Raw genomic sequence first — 22673 nt, forward strand, 5'->3', positions numbered from 1 at the left:
TTATTTAATCCTGTTCATTAATGTAATTAATACACTTCGATGAACACAATTTTAAGCCTTTCCCCTTTGTGAATTTGTTCTAAAATCCCGTAAAAAGGAATGCCCTGAAAAGTTGGTTGAAATCCTCTTTTTTATTCTTATTGATCTCGGCTTACCAAGGATGAATCTTGTGCTGGACAAAAACAGTAGATGTCAGGGAAGTTTTCCATGCTTTACATTGACATTAATAAACAAAAGATAATATAAATGGTATGTGGGATTTGGAACCTGAGTTTACCCCACATAATGAGGCAAGGGTTCAGATGGGAACACCGCATGTAGTGGGGCGGCTTAGCCCAAATATTCAAAAGAATTGTGCATTTTGTGAAACAAGCACCAAATTTGGCACAAATGTACATTAATATGTTGCGAACATTTTCAGATATTGGGCCACTTGAAATTCCGTAATTTTTTTTTTCAAAATTTTTCAAATTTCGTAATTTCAAATTTTTCGGGTGACACCGTCACAATTTCGGTCTTCGAGGCCGGCCGATAGGCAAAGTGTGACCGGAAGGGACGAGGTTCTCCTGACCACGTGGCCCTCGATCTGGGAAGCGAGAGGCGTTCCATTAGTGGACGCGCCCCTCACGCCCGACTTTTGGGCGGCCCCGGCAGGCCGTTTGTTTTGACGTTCCGTGACAGGCCCCGCACCCCCACCTCCGGGCCGACCGGAAGCTTGTGCTGAGTACATCATACCTGAACAACTCAGTGAGGCAGAACACAGCAGTGCACACCAGGGTGACCCCTTCAGTGCATAAACCAATTAACCTGTCCACTGCAGGGCATATAGAAATGAAGTTATTTTCTGCATATAATAATAATATAAGTTCAGTTCTATATAACAATTTCTGTTATCACCACTACCACTACAACTACCACTACTACAAGCTTTGTCTGGAATTTTGTGGACTAACAGACAAACAGACATACAGACAAGCTGGGATCAAAACATTACCTCGTTCCACCATTGAGTGTAGAGGTAAACATCATGGAAATTATATCATGCCCTAGATTTAATTCATGCTTACCCGTGTATTTGCTTCACTGGTTCACAAGGTCTTTTGCATACATGTAATTCAGACTCTCGTCTTCATTGCTGACCACACAATGTTCGCAACATATTAATGTACATTTGTGCCAAATTTGGTGCTTGTATCACAAAATGCACAATTCTTTTGAATATTTGGGCTAAGCCGCCCTACTATATCGGCCGGCCTCGAAGACCGAAATTGTGACGGTGTCACCCGAAAAATTTGAAATTACGAAATTTGAAAAAATTTGAAAAAAAAAATTACGGAATTTCAAGTGGCCCAATATCTGAAAATGTTCACAACATATTAATGTACATTTGTGCCAAATTTGGTGCTTGTATCACAAAATGCACAACAGGTTTGCTATGCTGCTACACTATGTTGTTAGTATTCAAAACCATTATTTTTTGAAAGCCGTAATTTTTTGAAAATATTACACTAAACGTTTATCAACCTCTGTTTAAACTTTAAGCAATATACTGAACTTTGAATCTACCGAACCCAACTCTTCTTTGAAAGTCTTCCTTTCATTTGTCTGTAGGACCTTTAACATTATGACATAGCAAGGGAAATCACTAATGAAATGTTCCCCTTTGCGAATTTCCTAAGTTCATGCAAGTCATCAGGGATGAATGTCCCGACATCGCACGCATTTACAGCATTGGGAAAAGCTACCAGGGCCGTAAGCTGTACGTGATGGAGATGTCGGACAACCCTGGCGTCCATGAACCAGGTAGGTTCACAATAGTACCAGATACAGGCAAAGACATGAGGAATGATTAAACTCAAAATATTAATATAAGATTGTTATATTTTCACAGTACGTCATAAATTTCTTCATCGCCAACTTGTTTTTATCTATAAATGTTGAGTGAGATACAGGATTGGTGCTGTGGTTGTCACTTGTTTTCCTTGACAAAAGGAGTATGTTCATAACTATATGTGACATTTGTTTTAATCCAGGGGAGCCTGAATTCAGATACGTGGCTGGCATGCACGGAAATGAAGTGCTGGGCAAGGAATTACTGCTGAATCTTATGCAGTTCCTATGTCATCACTATTACGCAGGCGATACTCATGTGGGGTTTCTAATAAACCACACCCGCATACATTTACTACCCTCGATGAATCCTGATGGATCAGAGGCTGCATACATAAAGGTGAAATGAAAAGAACAAACATTGCTTTGAGATGCTTTCAATTATTAAAAATGCATGCACACACATAGATTCTATGCTGATTGTGTGTTTGCATCCCTTTCTTGTTTACCCAGGGTTCAGAGCTGTCTGGTTGGGCCTTAGGTAGGTGGAATCAACAAGGAATTGACCTTAACCACAACTTTGCTGATCTCAATTCCCTGCTCTGGAAAGCAGAAGAAGAAAATAAAGTTCCACACGATTTCCCAAATCACTACATTCCTGTTCCTGGTTGGTACAACACTGACAAAGCACTGGTATGTCTATAAGTACTCAAGTTGATAAAACTATTACACAAACGATAGAAATGCTTCTTACTGCGTTCAGTGGCAATCTTCTGTTTTTATTCCTGTTGCTTTCATTGAGGCCATTGTGGTGCTGGCTCTACTGTAGGCCTCATACTATTGTTGAGTACTTCCTTATGTCCCATTTGACACTTTATTGGACATGACAGAAAAAATGTTTTGATTACATGGCGATGCTGATTGTAGAAACAGCATCACAATGGCCTCAATAATTTGTTGCTTATTTCGAGAAGAGGCCATTAATGGAGGTGGATGAGGTGGTTTAAAATTGCTAAAATCCAGGGTTGTTGCAATGATATATGAAGGAGTGGGATTAAATAATTTAATTGATATATGTAATTTCTTCGCTACGCACCCAGTGGTGTTTACAATAGAGGACATGGATTTGTCCCCCCCTCCATTGGAGGAAGACCCTCTCGTGTTCAGGCCGTTGGTGCTCTTATGGTTGGCAGCGAGTGTCCCGGAAGCATTGACGGAAAGAGTGGCAATCATATGTGCGGGAAAATTGCATGCTCAGTCAAGGGTCGGCCAGAAAGCTCAGATAGCAGAGCACTGGTGCGGTTTTCCAGAGGACGTGGGTCCGATTCCTAGTCTGAGCATGCAATTTTCCCACATATATCAATTGACTTGTTTTATTGTGCAGACCGAGGTCATTCCCATGGTCTTGTCATATTGTAACAGTGCTGGATCTCCCTAATGGGCCGGTGACCCAAGAGTGGTAGATATAAACTCCCAGGTTTGATGCCCGAGCGTGGAGAGGAAGTCACATGAATGCGCCGTAAGCGGCACGATGTAGTTGCTAGTTAATTAATCAGGCCCGTGCACCAAAGTTATCGCAGTCGCTCTTCTCAATCATAATTTAATCACACTGGGGCCGAATCTGCGGCTCAAAATGACAGCAATGATAAAATTACATATGACAGATGTAATAAATAATCAAGGTCAACAACATTGTGTCAAAGGCATCAAGGTCACCACAACTAATGAATCAATGTGAAGATAAATAAATCAAAAGGGAGTAGGAGGCAAAGAATCGCGAAACACAAATGAGATTCATCACCTAATTTAGACTATTCTTAAAAACCAGACTCACACAAGCAACACGAGACACGTAAGAGGATACAGATGGGGAGTTAGAGATGGGTGGCTTCCCTTTAGCGATGAGGTTGCTGTCAATGACTGGGTTGAAAGATGACAAGGATTATGAACAACCTAATATGTTTATTACAGCCACACAGTACATAATAATGGCAGGCCCTTGTTCACTCGAACCGGATTCCTCATTTAACTTCCATGTCAATCAGACAAAGATCAGTTGCATTGCAGCTGGAGCACACATTACAGTTGCTTAGCGTGAGGGCAGGGGCAGATCCAGGGGGGGTGCAGGGGGTGCGCACCCCCCTTCCATCCAGGATGAGGGTGCAGGCGGTGCGAATCTGCTGAACTGTTGGACCAGGGAAGAACATAAGGAACTGCAGAAACTTCCAAGAACGCACGACATGCCGTTTCTGACGATCAATTTTTTTTCAATTTCCTGGGGGAGGACCCCCAGATCCCTGCTTTATCCCCCCCCCCCCCCACAGCGCTATAGTTTCATGCACCCCCCCCCCGTCTTGAAATTCCTGGATCCGCCCCTGGAGGGCATGCAGGTTGGCACGGTGATCATGCTGTTCACCTGTCTGCTCTAACTGAACTGGCACTGGCTCATACTGTGGGTAGTACTTATATTGCCTCATGCTGTCCCGGGCCTCTTGCACCACAATTTCCCATCCTGGCCATTCTTTGTCCACTCATCATGAATAAACACCCTCAGCGAACTCTCAACAACAACAACAACTCCCTGTTCACTTCTGTGATCGCTCATATAGCCCCGTTCATGACATTACACATGACAGGTCTCACTTCTGATTGATGTAACACATGTGATTTTGCTATTTCCTTAGTTAACGAATGGCAGATAATGCATGGAGTGACACAACAGGGAAAGATTAAGAGACATTAATTACAGGGGGATGAAGGGGAAGAAGACAGACATTGGGATTCGGGTGACAGTGAGCTCTCTATTCGCATGATCATAGCAGTTGCTAGGCATGGTGCTGAAGAGACTTGAAGAAGCACAAGGAAAATGGAAATTTCATATGAAAAAAGGGACAAGGATGAAAGAGGACTTGTAAAAATTTAGAAGATGGAATGTTGGAATGCCTGTGGCTCAGGGACGCAGCAGCATCAACTGATCTGAAGAAAGCCAGGGAGGACCGACGATTGTGAGCAGCCACTCTGTCTGGATTGCATTGTGGACATAAGTCTTCATGTCTGAACACCTCACAAGAGGCTATTTCTGATGATAAAATGAGGAATGTGCAACTGAAATGGGCTCTGAAGCATGTGGAAGTCATTTGGACTTGTATTTTCAGATGAGTTGAGATTTAACACGTGTGGTTCACATGGAGCAGCAGTTCATGTTATGATCCACTGGAAAGGAATTTCCTCTTCACAGCACGAGTGGCACTATTTAAATAACTGCAATGCTAAATGGTGTGGGTTGACTCCACTTTTTCTCACACTTTGAAAGTTCAAGAAGACAGACTTAATTCAGACTTAATTAATCTGAAAATTATCTGAAAATCTTAAATGAACAATCTGAAAATCTGAAAGTTCAGACTTAATCTGCCCAACAGAAACTTTCCTATTTCAAGATGTCCCTGATTCCTTAATATCTCTTCCTGGTTACTGCTTCCTCCGGTATGATAGACCTGAGCCTCATCCTGGTGGTGGGGTTGCTATTTTTATCAAAAACTCTCTTCCTCACTCTCCCTGCACTGCCCTTTCTCCACCACACCCCCAGGAGTACCTCTGGCTACGGCTTCCCCTCCGCTCCTACCTTTTGTTCATATGTGTTCTGTACCATCCACCAAACAGTGATGACTCCATTTACATCTCGCTGTCTGACAACATGGACCAACTTCTATCCATTCATCCCAACTCTCTCTTCCTCATATGTGGCGACTTCAACTGTCATCATGTATGGCTGTGTGTGGGTTCCTCTCTCACCAGCCATGGCACCTCAGGAAAGGAGTTCTACGACTCATTGGGACTGACACAATCTGTCAATTTCCCGACCCGGATCACATTCAATGGTACATCATCTCTTCTGGACTTGGTTATGACTAACTTTCCTGCAAATGTCTGCTGTTCTTCTTCTGCTACAATCGGTTCTCTGATCATGTGCTTGTTAAAGTGGACATCTGTCTGGCCATTCTCAGAGAGCCTCCTCAGCGTCGACGAGTCGGGCATTTCACTCAGGCCGACTGGCACGGTCTTCGGGCAGCCATTAATCATCTGGACTGGTCTCCCATCTCCACCGCCTCTGAAATCAACTCATCCTGGGAATTCTTCCAAAGAAAATTGCTCTCTCTCATGCACAGATTTATCCCATCTCGTCTTCAGTTGTCATACCCTTCCTCCCATCCATGGTACACAGAATCTTGTGGTGAGGCAGTTGCCATGAAACAACTTGCCTTTGCCTCTTGGAAGGCTAATCCAACTGAAGGCAATCTCAGTTCCTTTCACAAAGCCCAGAACAAGTGTGTGTCTACCCTCAGGAGAGCCAGGAAACAAGATCTCTCGACTCTCAATGCTGAACTCTCAAACCTGTCTCCCTCTTCCAAATCCTGGTGGTGTCTGGTCAAATCTGTTTCTGGTGTTTGTTCCCCCTCCATCCCCCCTTACTTCAAACGGCTACACAGCTGACTCCACACGTGAAAAAGCTGAATGCCTCAACTCTGTGTTTGCCTCAACATCTTGTGTCCCAAACCCATCTCTCTCTATACCCACCACACCCGGTCATACCCAACTGCTCCTGGACTCTGTGTCCTTCTCTCCAGACAAGGTGGAGAAGTTTCTGTCAAACCTCGATTCTTATTCTGCAACTGGACCAGACGGCATCAGCCCATAGGTCCTAAAATCCTGCTCTGTAGCTCTTTCGTACACTCTCTCTGTTCTCTTCACCTTCTCTTTTGCTCAAGGTCATCTACCATGTGCTTGGAAATCAGCCAACATTACCACTTTACATAAAAAGGTGCAAAAACAGATCATTGCAACTACAGACCAATCAGCCTGCTCCCAACCATCAGCAAGGTCATGGAATCCATCATCGCTTCTGACATTAAATCCTTCCTCTTCTCCAATGGCTTGATCTCAGATCATCAATTTGGATTCAGACGAGGTCACTCTACTCTGGACATGTTGCTTCTGCTGTCACAACAATGGATGGAGGCCCTCAACGCCAAACAGGAAATCAGAGCCGTCTCCCTTGACATATCACATGCCTTCGATATGGTCTGGCACACCGCCCTGCTCATCAAACTCTCATTCTATGGTATCCATGGAAATCTCCATGCATGGCTTGTGGACTTCCTCTCTGGTCATAGTCAACGTGTGGCCCTGAATGGATTTCTCTCATTGCCCCTTCCTGTTCAGGCTGGAGTTCCCCAAGGCAGAGTTCTGGGCCCTGTGGTTTTTTTGGTATTCATCAATGATCTTTCCGACTCTCTGGAAAATCTTCTCTATCTCTTTGCTGATGACTCCACTCTCTGTCACTCCATATCTCAACCCTCAGATCGGCAGGCAGCAGCCTCTTCACTCTCTGCAAACCTGGACAAAATCACAAACTGGTCAAACAAGTGGAACATGTCTTTCAATCCTGACAAATCTCACATTCCTACTATGTCTCTCCAAAAGGACCATCTGGAAAACCCTCCCATCTACTTTCTCAACAATCCTCTCCAAGAAGTTCTGTCACTCACGCTTTTGGGTATCATGATCTGCCATGATCTTTCCCGGGAAAACCACATTTCCAAGCTGGCCTCCAAAGCCAGTCGCTGACTGAACATCCTCCGTCATGCGAAGTCCTTCCCTGGCACACCTGAGCACCCCTCACCACATACAAGGCTTTCATCTGCAGCTCAATGGAATACTGCTCTCCCCTCTGGGCTGGTGCTCCTGCCTCACACCTAGCTCGGCTTCATGCTGTTAAAACCAAAGCTTTCAGGATCATTGGTATCTCCCACGATGAAGCTGATTCTGAGGGCCTTTCTCACTCACCGCAGGCAGTTTGGTGGTCTTTCTGTCTTCTACCGACTCCTCTCTGGCCTAGCTCCCCCAGCTCTGTTTGTGCTGTGTCCCCAAAATATTCCTGCAGGATGCACAAGAACTGCCAGCAACCGTCTTCTGGTGAAACTGCCAAAATCAAGACTCTCTGCTCACCATCACTCTTTCATTTCTCTTTTCTCCCGCTTCTGGAACAAACTCCCTCACTCTCTTCAATCTCACTCCTCCCTCCAGGTCTTTAAAAGAGCTGTTCACCATCTCTTATCTTCCTCCATCCAAAACCTTGATCTTTTCTACCCCCGTTAATATACCCCAAATCCACATCTTTCAATCCCCGACTTCATTCCTGAAATTCCTTGTAGTGTCAATTTGTTTTGTTCCGTGTACCCCTTCCCTCGCCCTCTCCCACCCCAGCCCTCTCCCACCCCAGCCCTCTCCCTTCGAACAGATCTCCCGATGTCCCTGTTCCCTACTGTTGTGTTTGTGTGCTTCCCTCTCTCTCCTCATCGTGTTTCGCCCTCCCTTTATAGTTTTACGTGTCCGTTTATGTTTTTTGTGTTTTATGTGCTTGATGTGCTAGCTCTTAAACGAGCCTCGATCTTGTATACAAAAAGAAGAAGAAAAAAAAGAGCAATTAGCATTCTGGAAGAGTACTTAATACCTACTATATGGGATCACCTCAACAAGGCCAAATACTCAGAATTTGTTTTGTCCCATCTGATTCTGCTCCCTGCCAGCTGGCCTTATGATTATGATGAAATTGATGAGCGCAAGGAAGTTGATTTTAAAAAGTCAGAAAAATTTATACTTAGAGACCTTATTCATGCAAATGTCCAAATGAAAGCGAAAATAAAGAACCCGAAAAGATACAGAAATACTATTCAGCAGAGATACATCGCAGGTAGCAAATTAAATATTTCAAGCAATATTGATGCAATGATACTTCAACAACGATTCCAGCAATTTCCAGCTACATCGCGGCGATTACCTCGAACAAGCAATGTCGCTTCAATGATTACAATCAATATATCGAGTATGTAATTCCAAATATATTTTAAAACAAGCTTTACACTTACAGGCTTGACCCATTTAACACATGAGATACAGTCACGTGAAAAAGTAAGTACACCCCATGTAAAGTTTTGACTTTTTCAACATATTTCAACATACAGCTATTTGATCATCATTTCAACAATATTGATAGATAAAGGTGATATAATATAACAAATATCATGAAACATTTACATTTTGTAGTCCATTGTATAATTTAAATAAACATAAATGCAAATTTCACATGTGGAAAAAGTAAGTACACCCCTACATTTATCACTACTTCAAATAGCTAAAATTAGAATCAGGTGCACCAGCTCAGGTGCAAATGATTAGAACATCGTTAGAGAGGATCTTGGAGGAACCGGTCTTATTTAAACCTCAGACATTTAGTTTGGTTTGCTCTTTGTTGTTGAAGTGTGCGGCGTCACCATGCCTAGATCAAAAGAGCTCTCTGAGTCTTCAGAAAGAAGGTTATAGATGCCTTCAAGTCTGGGAAGGGATTTAATAAGATCTCCAATCAATTTGAAATCAATTATTCAAATGTCCGGAAGATCATCTACAAGTGGAGAAGATTCCAAACAACTGCCAACTTGTTCAGGCCAGGCCGCCCCAGCAAGTTCAGCCCGAGAGCAGACCGCAAGATGCTGAAAGAAGTCTCTAAGAACCCCAGAATGTCATCACGGGACCAACAGTTAGCTCTTGCCACTGTTGATGTCAAAGTGCACGAGTCTACCATTAGAAAGAGGCTGCACAAATTTGATCTACATGGGAGGTGTGCCAGGAGGAAACCTTTGCTGTCCAGAAACAACATCAAGGCAAGACTAAAGTTTGCCAATGAACACCTAGGCAAAGACCAGCACTTCTGGAACAATGTGCTCTGGACAGATGAGTCAAAGGTAGAGCTATTTGGCCACAGTACCAGAAGACATGTTTGGCGAAAACCAAAGACAGCATTTGACCACAAGAACCTGATACCAACTGTAAAGCATGGTGGTGGAAATATTATGGTTTGGGGCAGCTTTGCTGCATCAGGGCCTGGGCAGCTCACCATCGTATAATCCACTATGAATTCTTCATTGTACCAGAGGGTAGTTGAGGATAATGTGAGGCCATCTGTCGGAAAGTTGAAGCTCAACCGAAGGTGGAGCTTGCAACATGACAATGACCGTAAACATACCAGTAAATCCACCAAGGAATGGCTGAAAAGAAGGAAATGGAGGGTTCTGGAATGGCCAAGTCAAAGCCCGGATCTAAATCCCATCGAGATGTTGTGGTGGTATTTGAAACGAGCTGTGCATGCAAGACACCCCTCAAACATCGCACAGCTGAAAGAATTCTGCATGGAGGAGTGGGCAAAAATTTCTCCCAGTCAATGTCAGAGACTGGTAGACAGTTATAAGAAACGCGTACTTGAGGTTGTTTCTGCCAAAGGGGGCAATACCACCTATTAGAGCCAAGGGTGTACTTACTTTTTCCACATGCAAAATTTGCACTTATGTTTATTTAAATTATACAATGGTCTACAAAATGTAGATAAAAAACCCCAAAACCACCGTTTAGAGGCCATTTTTCCCCGCAAAGCGGGGGTTGGCCTTTTCGGGGACCGTGGTAGTTGTTGTTTTTTGGTCCCCTTTTTGAAGCAATGTTTTACGGCCGGATGCCCTTCCTGACGCCAACCCTTTTTGCCACCTTCAACGACAAACAGGGAATTACCAGTGAACTGGTACTCAATTAGCCGACCTCGGAAGGATGACAGGCTGAGTCAACCCCCCTGGCGTTAATTCAGCGATCGACCGGGATTCGAACCCAGGATCCTAGGATCCTAAGCCGGCACCCTAGCCGCTAGCCCAACACCAGGTCTACAAAATGGAGATGTTTCATGATATTTGTTATATTATATCACCTTTATCTGTCAATATTGTTGAAATGAAGATCAAATAGCTGATGTTGAAATATGTTGAAAAAGTCAAAACTTTACATGGGGTGCACTTATTTTTTCACGTGAGTGTACACCAGAGGTAGACAATGTTTACCGACTCTTTACTGTTTACAACACCAACAACTACACGAAGTTGTTGTAGACCTGCAGCACGTTGCAGGTAAAAATCCATGTTCAGCAAGTAATTTTTGTTCATATGCAACACATGGCTGCAGATTAGCATCATCTTACTATAATTCACCAAATGTCCGTCCGTTCGTTCGAAGGTACCGCAAAAACGGCTCAACCGATCGCAACGATATTTTGGGTGCGTAATACTGGGATCTCCTGGAGTAAAATAGGCTATATTGTTTTTCCAATTTTTCCAATTTTCCAGTTTTTCCAAACAAGATGGAATAATATTTACCGATATGAACAGTGATGTGGCTTTTGTTGAAATTTTACAAATACTGTTTATTCTACGTGCCAGGAGAGAGTGGATCGACTCCTGACGAACTCTTCCTATATAAACGTGCGGCTCCGAAGTAACATGGCAGCATGTGCAAAGCGACTGAGAAACTGTTGTAGCGGCCGCTTCCGTGTTACAGATTCGGCGCGCACTCTTCACACAAACGTGCGATTGAGAAAGATGTGTAGCGGCCGCTTCCGTTTTGCAGAATTCAATCTTTTTTCAAAATGCGCGCCATGTACTGTTTAGATTTTGATGATTTGCGTGTGATATGATTCAACAGATGTTTATATGAATCGTTTAAAATAAAAAAGCCTTCAATTTCTGATATTTTGCCTTTTCATTTGGGCTTCCCAATTGAAGCCCCGCCCATGGGGTGGGTACCGTTGCTGGTTTATTTAATGGACATGGAAATGCCACAGATGCAATCAATGCCCCCTGCAAATTAGAGCAGGAATTTGGAATTTTGCCAGGGTACCAGTAATAGCGAACCTAATTAATTATTTAATTAATTAATTATTTAATTAATTAATATGTATTTATTTATTTATTTGTCCATCAACAAATGCTAGCAGACAGGGCATCCAGTTTAACGCCCATCTGAGGGCACACACATTGATGAATTATCCTGCCAGTGAAAAATCAGGATGACAGTTTATTTAGCTACGCTAATATTCAAACCCAGGCGAGACAGCTTCGAGGTGAGTGTGCATACCTCACAGCTATCTTACCAGCATACCCAGTAAGTGACAAACTTTCATAAGTGATACAGCATGTTGAACCATATATTAGTCACAAATTATAGTCTTGGTTGAGATGCTTGATCTTATTTCAGCAACCTTAAGTTAGCCGAAATGTTTATCATTGTAGCTATTCACTATACATATTGTTTGATGCTGGTTGCCTTGGTTTCTGCAAAATAAGATTTTTTTGATGCATAAAGATTGAAACAATTATTTTTTTTCCATGTTTTAAAAGTTTTTTCTCAAATTAAGTTTTCTTTTTTTTAATATTGTGCAAAATCAATTGATCAATCAAATTGGTTTCTTATATTATGGTTTCCAGGAACAAAATCTCAGAGCACTTTACAATTCAAGAAAAACTTAAGAGTAAAACCAAAAACCCCACAACATGTAATAGTCAAATGTAGAGGAAATCTTCTCGAAATAGCAGGAAATAAACAGAAAAAATTAAGCTGATGCGGTAATCTTTTTCCACAACTGTATGTCTCACAAAGGTTGCCAAATAGCACATGTGTGATGAACATTTCAAGACTGTTCTCAAGGTTAAATACTTACAAGTCACTGAGTATGCCCTAGGTAGCTCCGGAAACCCGGGCTGTGATCGCTTGGATGGAAAAGTTTCCATTCGTTCTTGGTGCAAGCCTGCACGGAGGAGAGCTTGTCGTGACCTACCCATATGACATGGCCCGTGACTGGGCTCCCAGTGCGCTGACTCCTACTCCTGATAACAACTTCTTCAAGTGGTTGGCAACTGCTTATGCATCCAGCCATCGAAACATGGCTGACCCTCATCGCCGCATGTGCCATTATGATGACTTTAGTCCTGGAAGGGGCACTGTTAATGGAGCGGCTTGGCACACAGTTCCAGGAAGTAAGTTTAATTTATGTTTTTCTCATTGACTCCCAATCCCCCTAGAAACATTTAAGTGTTCAACTAATCAAACAGGCAGCTTGATTATTGCTTATTATAAAGCTAGCAAGCCAATGGGCCCCAGGCACACTTTTTGTTGAGATGTTTGCAGTTATATATATATATATTTATTATAAGAACTGGAAACAGGAACAGTGGCAGACCAGGAGTCATCCATCAAGCCATGTGAAGCATAGCTCATACTTGCTTTGTCTGGGCATTGGAATGCTGTGAATAATAAAAATCCTAATTTTGTCCAAATCAAATTATTCTTGAACCGACATGGCCACAGTTATTGGTGTTAATAGTGTACTATTTTCAACTATGTGAGACCAGTGGTTTTGGGAGCAAAGACAAGCAAATACAAAAATGCAAAAAGGACACACAGACATTGGATCTTATATGGATATACGTAGAGTCCCTGCAAACTCGGAGTAATGACAACTTGCAATTTGAAGCCATTTTGTTTCCATCGAGCGTGGCGCACCAAACCTGTGCCCATTGTGAGTGAAATGTAATGAGTCTGTTTTCTAATCAAGCTGTCTTTCTCTGCACCCAAAAGAAAGATTATATTATTAAATACTTTTTTCGCTTTTCCAAAACATCAGAATAAGCATACAATCAGATCGAGTTGATTTAACCTTAAAACATCACCGAAACTGCAGCAAAATGAAGTGTTATGTGCGAGTAAGGGTTCAAACCTTACAAGTGCCTCATTTGATGTGTACAGAGCGAGTGAGTAGAAGAAACACAGGTAGTGACAGAAGGCAGAAATTTGAAAGAATTGGAAGAAGGAAAGTGAAAGACAGAAATGGAGGTGCACCATCCACACTAGTTGCGCACACCATGAAGAGAGGAGAATATTAGAAAAGATAACAGTTGTGAGTGTGAAAAAAGATAAAGAGCTTGAGAAGATTGAAATTCCTTTTTTACAGCATCTAAAGCTTGTAGTGGAGCTGCTTCACACACATTACTCACAAATCACACACACATTGACATACAGCTGAAAAAACGAGACACAACTTGACTGCGAGACGAGACATACAGTCACGTGAAAAAGTAAGTACACCCCATGTAAAGTTTTGACTTTTTCAACATATTTCAACATACACCTATTTGATCTTCATTTCAACAATATTGATAGATAAAGGTGATATAATATAACAAATATCATGAAACATTTACATTTTGTATTCCATTGTATAATTTAAATAAACATTAATGCAAATTTCGCATATGGAAAAAGTAAGTACACCACCACATTTATCACTACTTCAAATACCTAAAATTAGAATCAGGTGCACCAGCTCAGGTGAAAATGATTAGAACATCGTTAGAGAGGATCTTGGAGGACCCTGTCTTATTTAAACCTCAGACATTTAGTTTGGTTTGCTCTTTGTTGTTGAAGTGTGCGGCGTCACCATGCCTCGATCAAAAGAGCTCTCTGATGCCTTCAGAAAGAAGGTTATATATGCCTACGAGTCTGGGAAGGAATTCAAAAAGATCTCCAAACAATTTGAAAACTATCGTTCGACTGTCCGGAAGATCATCTACAAGTGGAGAAGATTCCAAACAACTGCCAACCTGTTCAGGCAAGGCCGCCCCAGCAAGTTCAGCCCGAGAGCAGACCGCAAGATGCTGAAAGAAGTCTCTAAGAACCCCAGAATGTCATCACGGGACCTACAGGTAGCTCTTGCCACTGTTGATGTCAAAGTGCACGAGTCTACCATTAGAAAGAGGCTGCACAAGTTTGATCTACATGGGAGGTGTGCCAGGAGGAAACCTTTGCTGTCCAGAAAGAACATCAGGGCAAGACTAAAGTTTGCCAATGAACACCTAGGCAAAGACCAGCACTTCTGGAACAATGTGCTCTGGACAGATGAGTCAAAGGTAGAGCTATTTGGCCACAGTACCAGAAGACATGTTTGGCGAAAAGCAAAGGCAGCATTTGACCACAACAACCTGATACCAACTTTAAAGCATGGTGGTGGAAATATTATGGTTTGGGGCAGCTTTGCTGCATCAGGGCCTGGGCAGCTCACCATCATAGAATCCACTATGAATTCTTAATTGTACCCGAGGGTGCTTGAGGATAATGTGAGGCCATCTGTCGGAAAGTTGAAGCTCAACCGAAGGTGGACCTTGCAACATGACAATGACCCTAAACACCAGTAAATCCACCAAGGAATGGCTGAAAAGAAAGAAATGGAGGGTTTTGGATTGGCCAAGTCAAAGCCCGGATATAAAGCCCATCAAGATGTTGTGGGGGGATTTGAAACGAGCTGTGCATGCAAGAAACCCCTGAAACATCGCACAGCTGAAAGAATTCTGCATGGAGGAGTGGGCAAAAATTTCTCCCAGTCAATGTCAGAGACTGGTAGACAGTTATAAGAAACGCCTACTTGAGGTTGTTTCTGCTAAACGGGGCAACACCACCTATTAGAGCCAAGGGTGTACTTACTTTTTCCACATGCAAAATTTGCATTTATGTTTATTTAAATTATACAATGGACTACAAAATGTAAATGTTTCATGATATTTGTTATATTATATCACCTTTATCTATCAATATCGTTGAAATGAAGATCAAATAGCTGTATGTTGAAATATGTTGAAAAAGTCAAAACTTTACATGGGGTGTACTTACTTTTTCACGTGACTGTACACAGCCACTGAGCTTGGAGGAAGTGGCATCACTTCCTTGGGTACCAGTGACTCCAAAACAATGGCGCCGCCTTTATCACCACATTCAGTGGGGCATTTAATAAGAAGGAATTTCCTCCTCCCCATGGATGTCAACCTATGGGGATTGTCACACACATTGATAAATTCATCCTTTTCAGGAAGCACTGGGATGACAGCTTATAGGTGGGTCAGGCAGGATTCAAACTCTGGCTAGACAGCTTCTATGCGAGTGTATGTACCTGTTAGGCCATCCTGCCTGCCCAGACCTTGTTCTTTAGGTGACCTGAAAATAAAAAGATGGACATTAGTAAAATTACAACTTCTGTTTGAAAAGTTGCACATCATTTTGGACGACGATATATATATATATTGGTCTGGTTTAAAAAAAAAAAATCCAGATTCTAGACAATCACACCTGATTCGCAATGTATGCTATTTTTGTTATCCCAGGCATGAATGACTTCAGCTATCTGCACACCAACTGCTTCGAAGTAACAATCGAGCAGAGCTGTGACAAGTTCCCACCAGCTTCCGAGCTTGAAGAAGAGTGGGAAAATAACAAACAACCACTTCTTACATTCATAGAGCAGGTTCGTTCATTTGTAGGCATCTTGGAATAGGAGTCAGTTGCAAGATTGGCCTGTAGGTTTGTGCTGTGGTTGTGCCGATGATACAATGCTTCCTGAAGTTAAGGCAGAAATTTGGATTTTGGCAAGGATGCAGATGATAAAACTCACCTACTCTTCGTCAAAATATGTCATGTTGAAGGAACTGCGCTCCAACGCGAGTCGAAAGAATTGACGCGACCAAAGACGGAATTCGTCCGAGTTGCTTTATTGAAACAAAACAGCTCAGGTATTCTGACAAGCCCGTTTATCGGGCAGCAATATATATACACATTTATGTCGGGAAGTTTGCCCGGCAAAAGCTATACCGGGCATGCCCGGGTGTCAAGGGCGAGCCTTGGAAAGGCGAGTCTGGACCTGCCCGGGCGTGTTTGGCTGCGGCCTGGCAAGTCGAGGCTGGGCGTGCCCGGGCGCTCTGGACGAGCACTGGAAAAGCGAGAGCGGGCATGCCCGGACGCTCTGGGCGAGCCCTGGAAAGGCGATAGCGGGCATGCCCGGACGCTCTGGGCGAGCCCTGGAAAGGCGATAGCGGGCATGCCCGGATGCTCTGGGCGAGCCCTGGAAAGGCGATAGCGGGCATGCCCGGACGCTCTGGGCGAGCCCTGGAAAGGCGATAGCGGGCATGCCCGGATGCTCTGGGCGAGCCTTGGAAAGGCGATAGCGGGCATGCCCGGACGCTCTGGGCGAGCCCTGAAAAGGCGATAGCGGGCATGCCCGGACGCTCTGGGCGAGCCCTGAAAAGGCGATAGCGGGCATGCCCGGGAGGTTCGGGCGTGCCTGGGAACAGTGAGTCCGGGCATGCCCGGGAGAGGCGCGTCTGGCCGTGTTCTGGCCGGTGCAAGGCGATTGTGTGCATCCAGCGGTAACCGCTACAATGTGATCTTTAACATCCATCAACTAAAGTGATGAGATGAGTTCCCAGCTTAACATCGTTTTAATGAATGACACACTTTCGGATTCAATACAGTGTGTGCAAAGCACCAATCCGAGCGTTTATATTTTGGTCGGGAATCAAAGGTAGATGAGATAGTTCATACCTGCAAAAGTATACATGCCCTCCAAAGTTTTCAGATTGTGATGCCACCTGAGTTTAAGATTTCAGACCATTGACGATCGCCATCAAACTTGGCAGAGCAAGAGCAATTTTTACGTGAAGAATGGGCAAAGATTTCACCATCTAACTGTGCAAATCTGGTAAAGCCCGATGCAAAAAGACTCGTAGCAGTCATTGATGTAAAAACCGCTTCCACCAAGTACTGACGTAAGGGGCTGAATACTTTTGCAACCAGTGAATTTTGATTTGTACATATTTTTACAGGTATTCATAATATTAATTAACTATGCTTGATGTAACCGGACTTTTCCTTTGAAGATACTACCTTTGTTTATATATTGGTTGGCCAAGTAGTGTTCTCATCTGAACACGTGACTCGATTCTCAGGAAGTTCATGTTTGAAACACACACACACACACACACACACACACACACACACACACACACACACACACACACACACACACACACACACACACACACACACACACACAGAGACACACACACACACACACACACACACACACACACACACACACACACACACACACACACACACACACACACATACAGTCACGTGAAAAAGTAAGTACACCCCATGGAAAGTTTTGACTTTTTCAACATACTTCAACATACAGCTATTTGATCTTCATCTATCTATAATTCCAGTAATCTCTGTCTGTCTGTACGTTTGTCTGTGACCGCTGTTTCTCGACAACCACGGGTCCGATATACTTTTAACTTGCCAGGTATATTGCTGGGGACCCGAGGATGTGCCTTTTCAAGGTTTCATATTAATCGGACAATTACTTACCGAGCTATGTCCAAAAAACGATTCAACCAATCAGAGAGCAGCGAACGATCGCGTGTGCCGAACGTGGCGGGCACACTCTGCCTCGGATGGCACATTTGAGAGCGTATTCATTTATTTCACGTTTGCAAACTATGTTGGCGTTAAACTATGTTTTACAACTAATAAAAACGAATTTGCGTTTCATTCGCTTTCCTGCGCGTTTGTGCACGCGATGGCGATTTCTTTACCAAACTCCGGAAGCCGTTCGCTTTGGACCAAACCATTGCATGTAAATAGAGGGGGGGGGATTGTCACCACTCGCAAGCCGTTCGCTTTGGACCAAACCATTTCATGTAAATAGAGGGGGCGGGGGGGGATATAATTTTAGATATAGATATAGTACGGGCATGCCCTAGTTTCAACAATATTGATAGATAAAGGTGATATAATATAACAAATATCATGAAACATTTACATTTTGTAGTCTGTTGTATAATTTAAATAAACATAAATGCAAATTTCGCATGTGGAAAAAGTAAGTACACCACTACATTTATCACTACTTCAAATACCTAAAATTAGAATCAGGTGCACCAGCTCAGGTGCAAATGATTAGAACATCATTAGAGAGGATCTTGGAGGAACCTGTCTTATTTAAACCTCAGACATTCAGTTTGGTTTGCTCTTTGTTGCTGAAGTGTGTAGCATCACCATGCCGAGATCAAAAGAACTCTCTGAGGCCTTCAGAAAGAAGGTTATAGATGCCTACGAGTCTGGGAAGGGATTTAAAAAGATCTCCAAACAATTTGAAATCAATCACTCGACTGTCCGGAAGATCATCTACAAGTGGAGAGGATTCCAAACAACTGCCAACTTGTTCAGGCCAGGCCGCCCCAGCAGGTTCAGCCCGAGAGCAGACCGCAAGATGCTGAAAGAAGTCTTGAAGAACCCCAGAATGTCATCACGGGACCTACAGGTAGCTCTTGCCACTGTTGATGTCAAAGTGCACGAGTCTACCATTAGAAAGAGGCTGCACAAATTTGATGTACATGGGAGGTGTGCCAGGAGGAAACCTTTGCTGTCCAGAAAGAACATCAGGGCAAGGCTAAAGTTTGCCAATGAACAAGGCAAAGACCAGCACTTCTGGAACAATGTGCTCTGGACAGATGAGTCAAAGGTAGAGCTATTTGGCCACAGTACCAGAAGACATGTTTGGCGAAAACCAAAGACAGCATTTGACCACAAGAACCTGATACCAATGGTAAAGCATGGTGGCGGAAATATTATGGTTTGGGGCAGCTTTGCTGCATCAGGGCCTGGGCAGCTCACCATCATATAATCCACTATGAATTCTTCATTGTACCAGAGGGTGCTTGAGGATAATGTGAGGCCATCTGTCGGATAGTTGAAGCTCAACTGAAGGTGGACCTTGCAACATGACAATGACCCTAAACATACCAGTAAATCCACCAAGGAATGGCTGAAAATTAAGAAATGGAGGGTTCTGGAATGGCCAAGTCAAAGCCCGGATCTAAATCCCATCGAGATGTTGTGGGGGGATTTGAAACGAGCTGTGCATGCAAGAAACCCCTCAAACATCACACAGCTGAAAGAATTCTGCATGGAGGAGTGGGCAAAAATTTCTCCCAGTCGATGTCAGAGACTGGTAGACAGTTATAAGAAACGCCTACTTGAGGTTGTTTCTGCCCAAGGGGGCAACACCACTTATTAGAGCCAAGGGTGTACTTACTTTTTCCACATGCGAAATTTGCATTTATGTTTATTTAAATTATACAATGGACTACAAAATGTAAATGTTTAATGATATTTGTTATATTATATCACCTTTATCTATCAATATTGTTGAAATGAAGATCAAATTGCTGTATGTTGAAATATGTTGAAAAAGTCAAAACTTTACATGGGGTGTACTTACTTTTCACGTGACTGTATATATATATATATATATATATCTATATATATATATAGATTGCCAATGGAGGGTTCTGCAATGGCCAAGTCAAAGCCCGGATCTAAATGGACATTGGAGCATATACAGTATATTATATGTGTTTGTCCAACTAATGTCCCTGTAATTCATGTAAATGTATGATGATTTCTTTATACTGAATGTGATCTATGTGTAAGTTCCTCCATGAGCCATATAGTCACTTAAAATATAAATCTCTGTCCACCAGGTGCACCGTGGCTTGACCGGAATTGTTCAAGATGAGCACGACAACGTCATTGCAAATGCAGTAATTGTTGTGGATGGTCATAACCATGATGTTAGAACAGGTCTGTGATTTTACATTCATTTCTTTTTCTAAATATTTTGGTTCTCATACTTGTGCACACACAAAGGATTATGATAACAGCCTAGGGTAATAGGCCCAGCAGATCAGTTCTGTTGATTGATGACCTGAGTGTTCCAAATTAATCAAGATGGTACTAGCTCTGCCAGGCGGGCAGTGGATCAGAAGTGAGGTCCCGCTGGGTAGTTTGAATGTGGGATGAATGTGGGGTCGAGGTGGTGGAGATGATGCAGATAAAGAGGTTGGAAGTATTGTGTGTGCAGGAGACCAGATGGAAAGGAGACAGGGTTGAGGAGGTTGGTAGGAGGTCACAAGCTATTGCACGCGGGTGGGGTTGGAAGGAGTAATGGCGTAGGAAAAATAGTATCGGAAGAGGTCAGCAAGCAGCTGGTCATTCAAAAGATGGGAGGGACGGATAGTTATTGCATGGGTGTTGATACAGAGGAAAATAGTATGGGTTATGTTGGTATATGGGCTACAAACAGGAAGGACTGAAGTGAAGAAGAAGGAATTCAGGGACGCACTGAAGAGGATGATGGGAATGGTTTAGAATTTAGATGGAGGTGATGCTGTGCATTGCTGGGGACTTTCATGCACATGTGGGAATTGCGGAGCTGGGTGAAGAGGAACGTTTTGGTAAATTTGGTTGGGAAATGAAGAATAGAGGGTCAAGAGCTGGTGGAGCTGGTGGCAAGGAATGGGATGACCATAGCTGGTTCATTCTTTTAAAATCAGGAAAGCCACAAGATTACCTATAGGAGTGGACAGCATAGAACAGAAATGGATTTTGGTGGTGGTAGTAAGGAACCGACTGCTCTGCGGGGTTAGGGATTGTAAGGCAATGGTGGGAGAGCATGTTACCACCCAGCACAAGCCTGTGGTGTTTGTGGTGAGGATGAAGAAAAGGAGGGATGCTAAGAGCAGGGGTCGGAAGGTAATTAAGTGGGGGGAGTGTAGTGGAAACATCACCAGAGAGTACAAGGAAGGGATGAGCGCCAGGTATGAGCAGCTTAGCGAAGAAGCAGTAGCTTTGGAAGAGGAATGGATTCAGTACAGAGAGGTGTTATGGGGAATTGCAGACGTTTTGTGTGGAAGGACGTCAGGAAAGGGTGAATCATCGAGGGATATAAACCAGATATGGTGGACGGAGTAAGTAACAAAGGCAATTGGTGAAAAGAAGGAGGTTTGGAAGAGGATAGAGAAGACTAAGGATAGAGGGAGGTAGCCAGATGTGGGGTTGCTACACCTGTAAGAGCAGAAGAAGAAAGCAGCAAGGAGAGCTGCAGATAAGGTAAGGTATGATATGAAAGAGGAAATGCACAACAAGTTGGAAGAGGATGGTGGGAGGAAGATGATCTATAAATTGGCTTGTGATGGGGATGAGAATAGTAAGAACATGAAGGGGGTGGTGGGGGGTAATAAATAGAGAGGGGGGCAATATTGAAGGTGTGGGAAGGATATTTCAAAGAGCTGTTGAACCGAGAAGGTAGAAACGGTGAGCTGGAGCTCGTGATGTAAAGTTGTTATGGTGTTATGGAGAGGGGAAAGTGGAGTTGGAGGAGATGAAGGAAAAGGAAGTGCAGACGGCATTGAAGAGGATGACAAAGGAAAGAGCGCCAGGCATTGATGAGGAATGTACAGATAGGATAATTGCAGCAGGAGAAGTTGGAGTCAAGTGGACAAAGAGAGTGTTGGATGTATGTTTGAGAGAGGATTCAATTCCGGAAGATTGGAGGACAGGGTTAATCATGCCGATATAGAAGGGGAAGGGCGATGTTCAAGATCCGGGGAAGTACAGGGGTATTACGCTCCTATGTCATGTCATGAAGGTGCTGGAGAGGATTCTCGATGGGAGGATAAGGAAGAGTGTTGAGATGAAGTTCGGAGAAGAGCAGCAGGGGTTTAGAAAGGGTAAGGGAATGACAGATGGGATGTTTGTGCTGAGACAGCTGGTGGAGAAGAGGCTGGAGGTGCAAGGTGAAACGACATTGGGATTTGGGGATCTGGAGAAGACCTACGACACAGTCCCTAGAGAGATGGTGATGGTAACACCGAGATGGATGGGAGTGCCAGAAGAAGAAGTTAGGTTCGTGGAAGGGATGTACAAGGGAACGAAGGGAAGAGTTTTGGTTAGGCCTTGGATGTCTGAGGATGTCTCAGTGCGAACATCAGTTTGAGGCAGAGATATCAGTAAAATTTTCTGTTTGGAGGATGGAGAGTTGGCTGAGGACCGAAGGGAGGAGTGGAAGGAGTGTCGTGGTCAAGGTAGCACAGGAGCTTGGTGCCATGGACCTCTCCGCTTATAAAGGGAAGAGAATAATTTTTTAACTTATTTATTTTTCAACACTCTCATGAGGAGTGCTTATTGGAGGAAGTAGGGTAATTGCATTTCATATAATCATTTAACTATATTAGATAATTATATGC

At 43.4% G+C, this 22673-nt stretch overlaps 1 protein-coding gene across 2 annotated transcripts in view; it reads left to right on the plus strand.

Moving 5' to 3' along the window:
- LOC137423156 (putative carboxypeptidase X1) overlaps positions 1 to 22673 on the plus strand; it is a 73183-nt gene that overhangs the window by 48025 nt on the left and 2485 nt on the right. For both annotated transcript variants that reach the window (XR_013622883.1, XM_068110001.2), the window contains exons 9-14: positions 1680 to 1803; positions 2034 to 2230; positions 2344 to 2523; positions 12440 to 12734; positions 15909 to 16048; positions 20130 to 20229. Coding sequence is in view for 1 of the 2 variants with exons in the window: in XM_068110001.2 (XP_067966102.2) it covers positions 1680 to 1803; positions 2034 to 2230; positions 2344 to 2523; positions 12440 to 12734; positions 15909 to 16048; positions 20130 to 20229 (1036 nt within the window). In the remaining variant the exon portion in view is untranslated. The remainder of the gene's footprint in view (positions 1 to 1679; positions 1804 to 2033; positions 2231 to 2343; positions 2524 to 12439; positions 12735 to 15908; positions 16049 to 20129; positions 20230 to 22673) is intronic.

The sequence above is a fragment of the Myxine glutinosa genome, chromosome 3 (assembly GCF_964187855.1).
Source record: "Myxine glutinosa chromosome 3, kmMyxGlut1.1, whole genome shotgun sequence".
NCBI lineage: Eukaryota > Metazoa > Chordata > Myxini > Myxiniformes > Myxinidae > Myxine > Myxine glutinosa.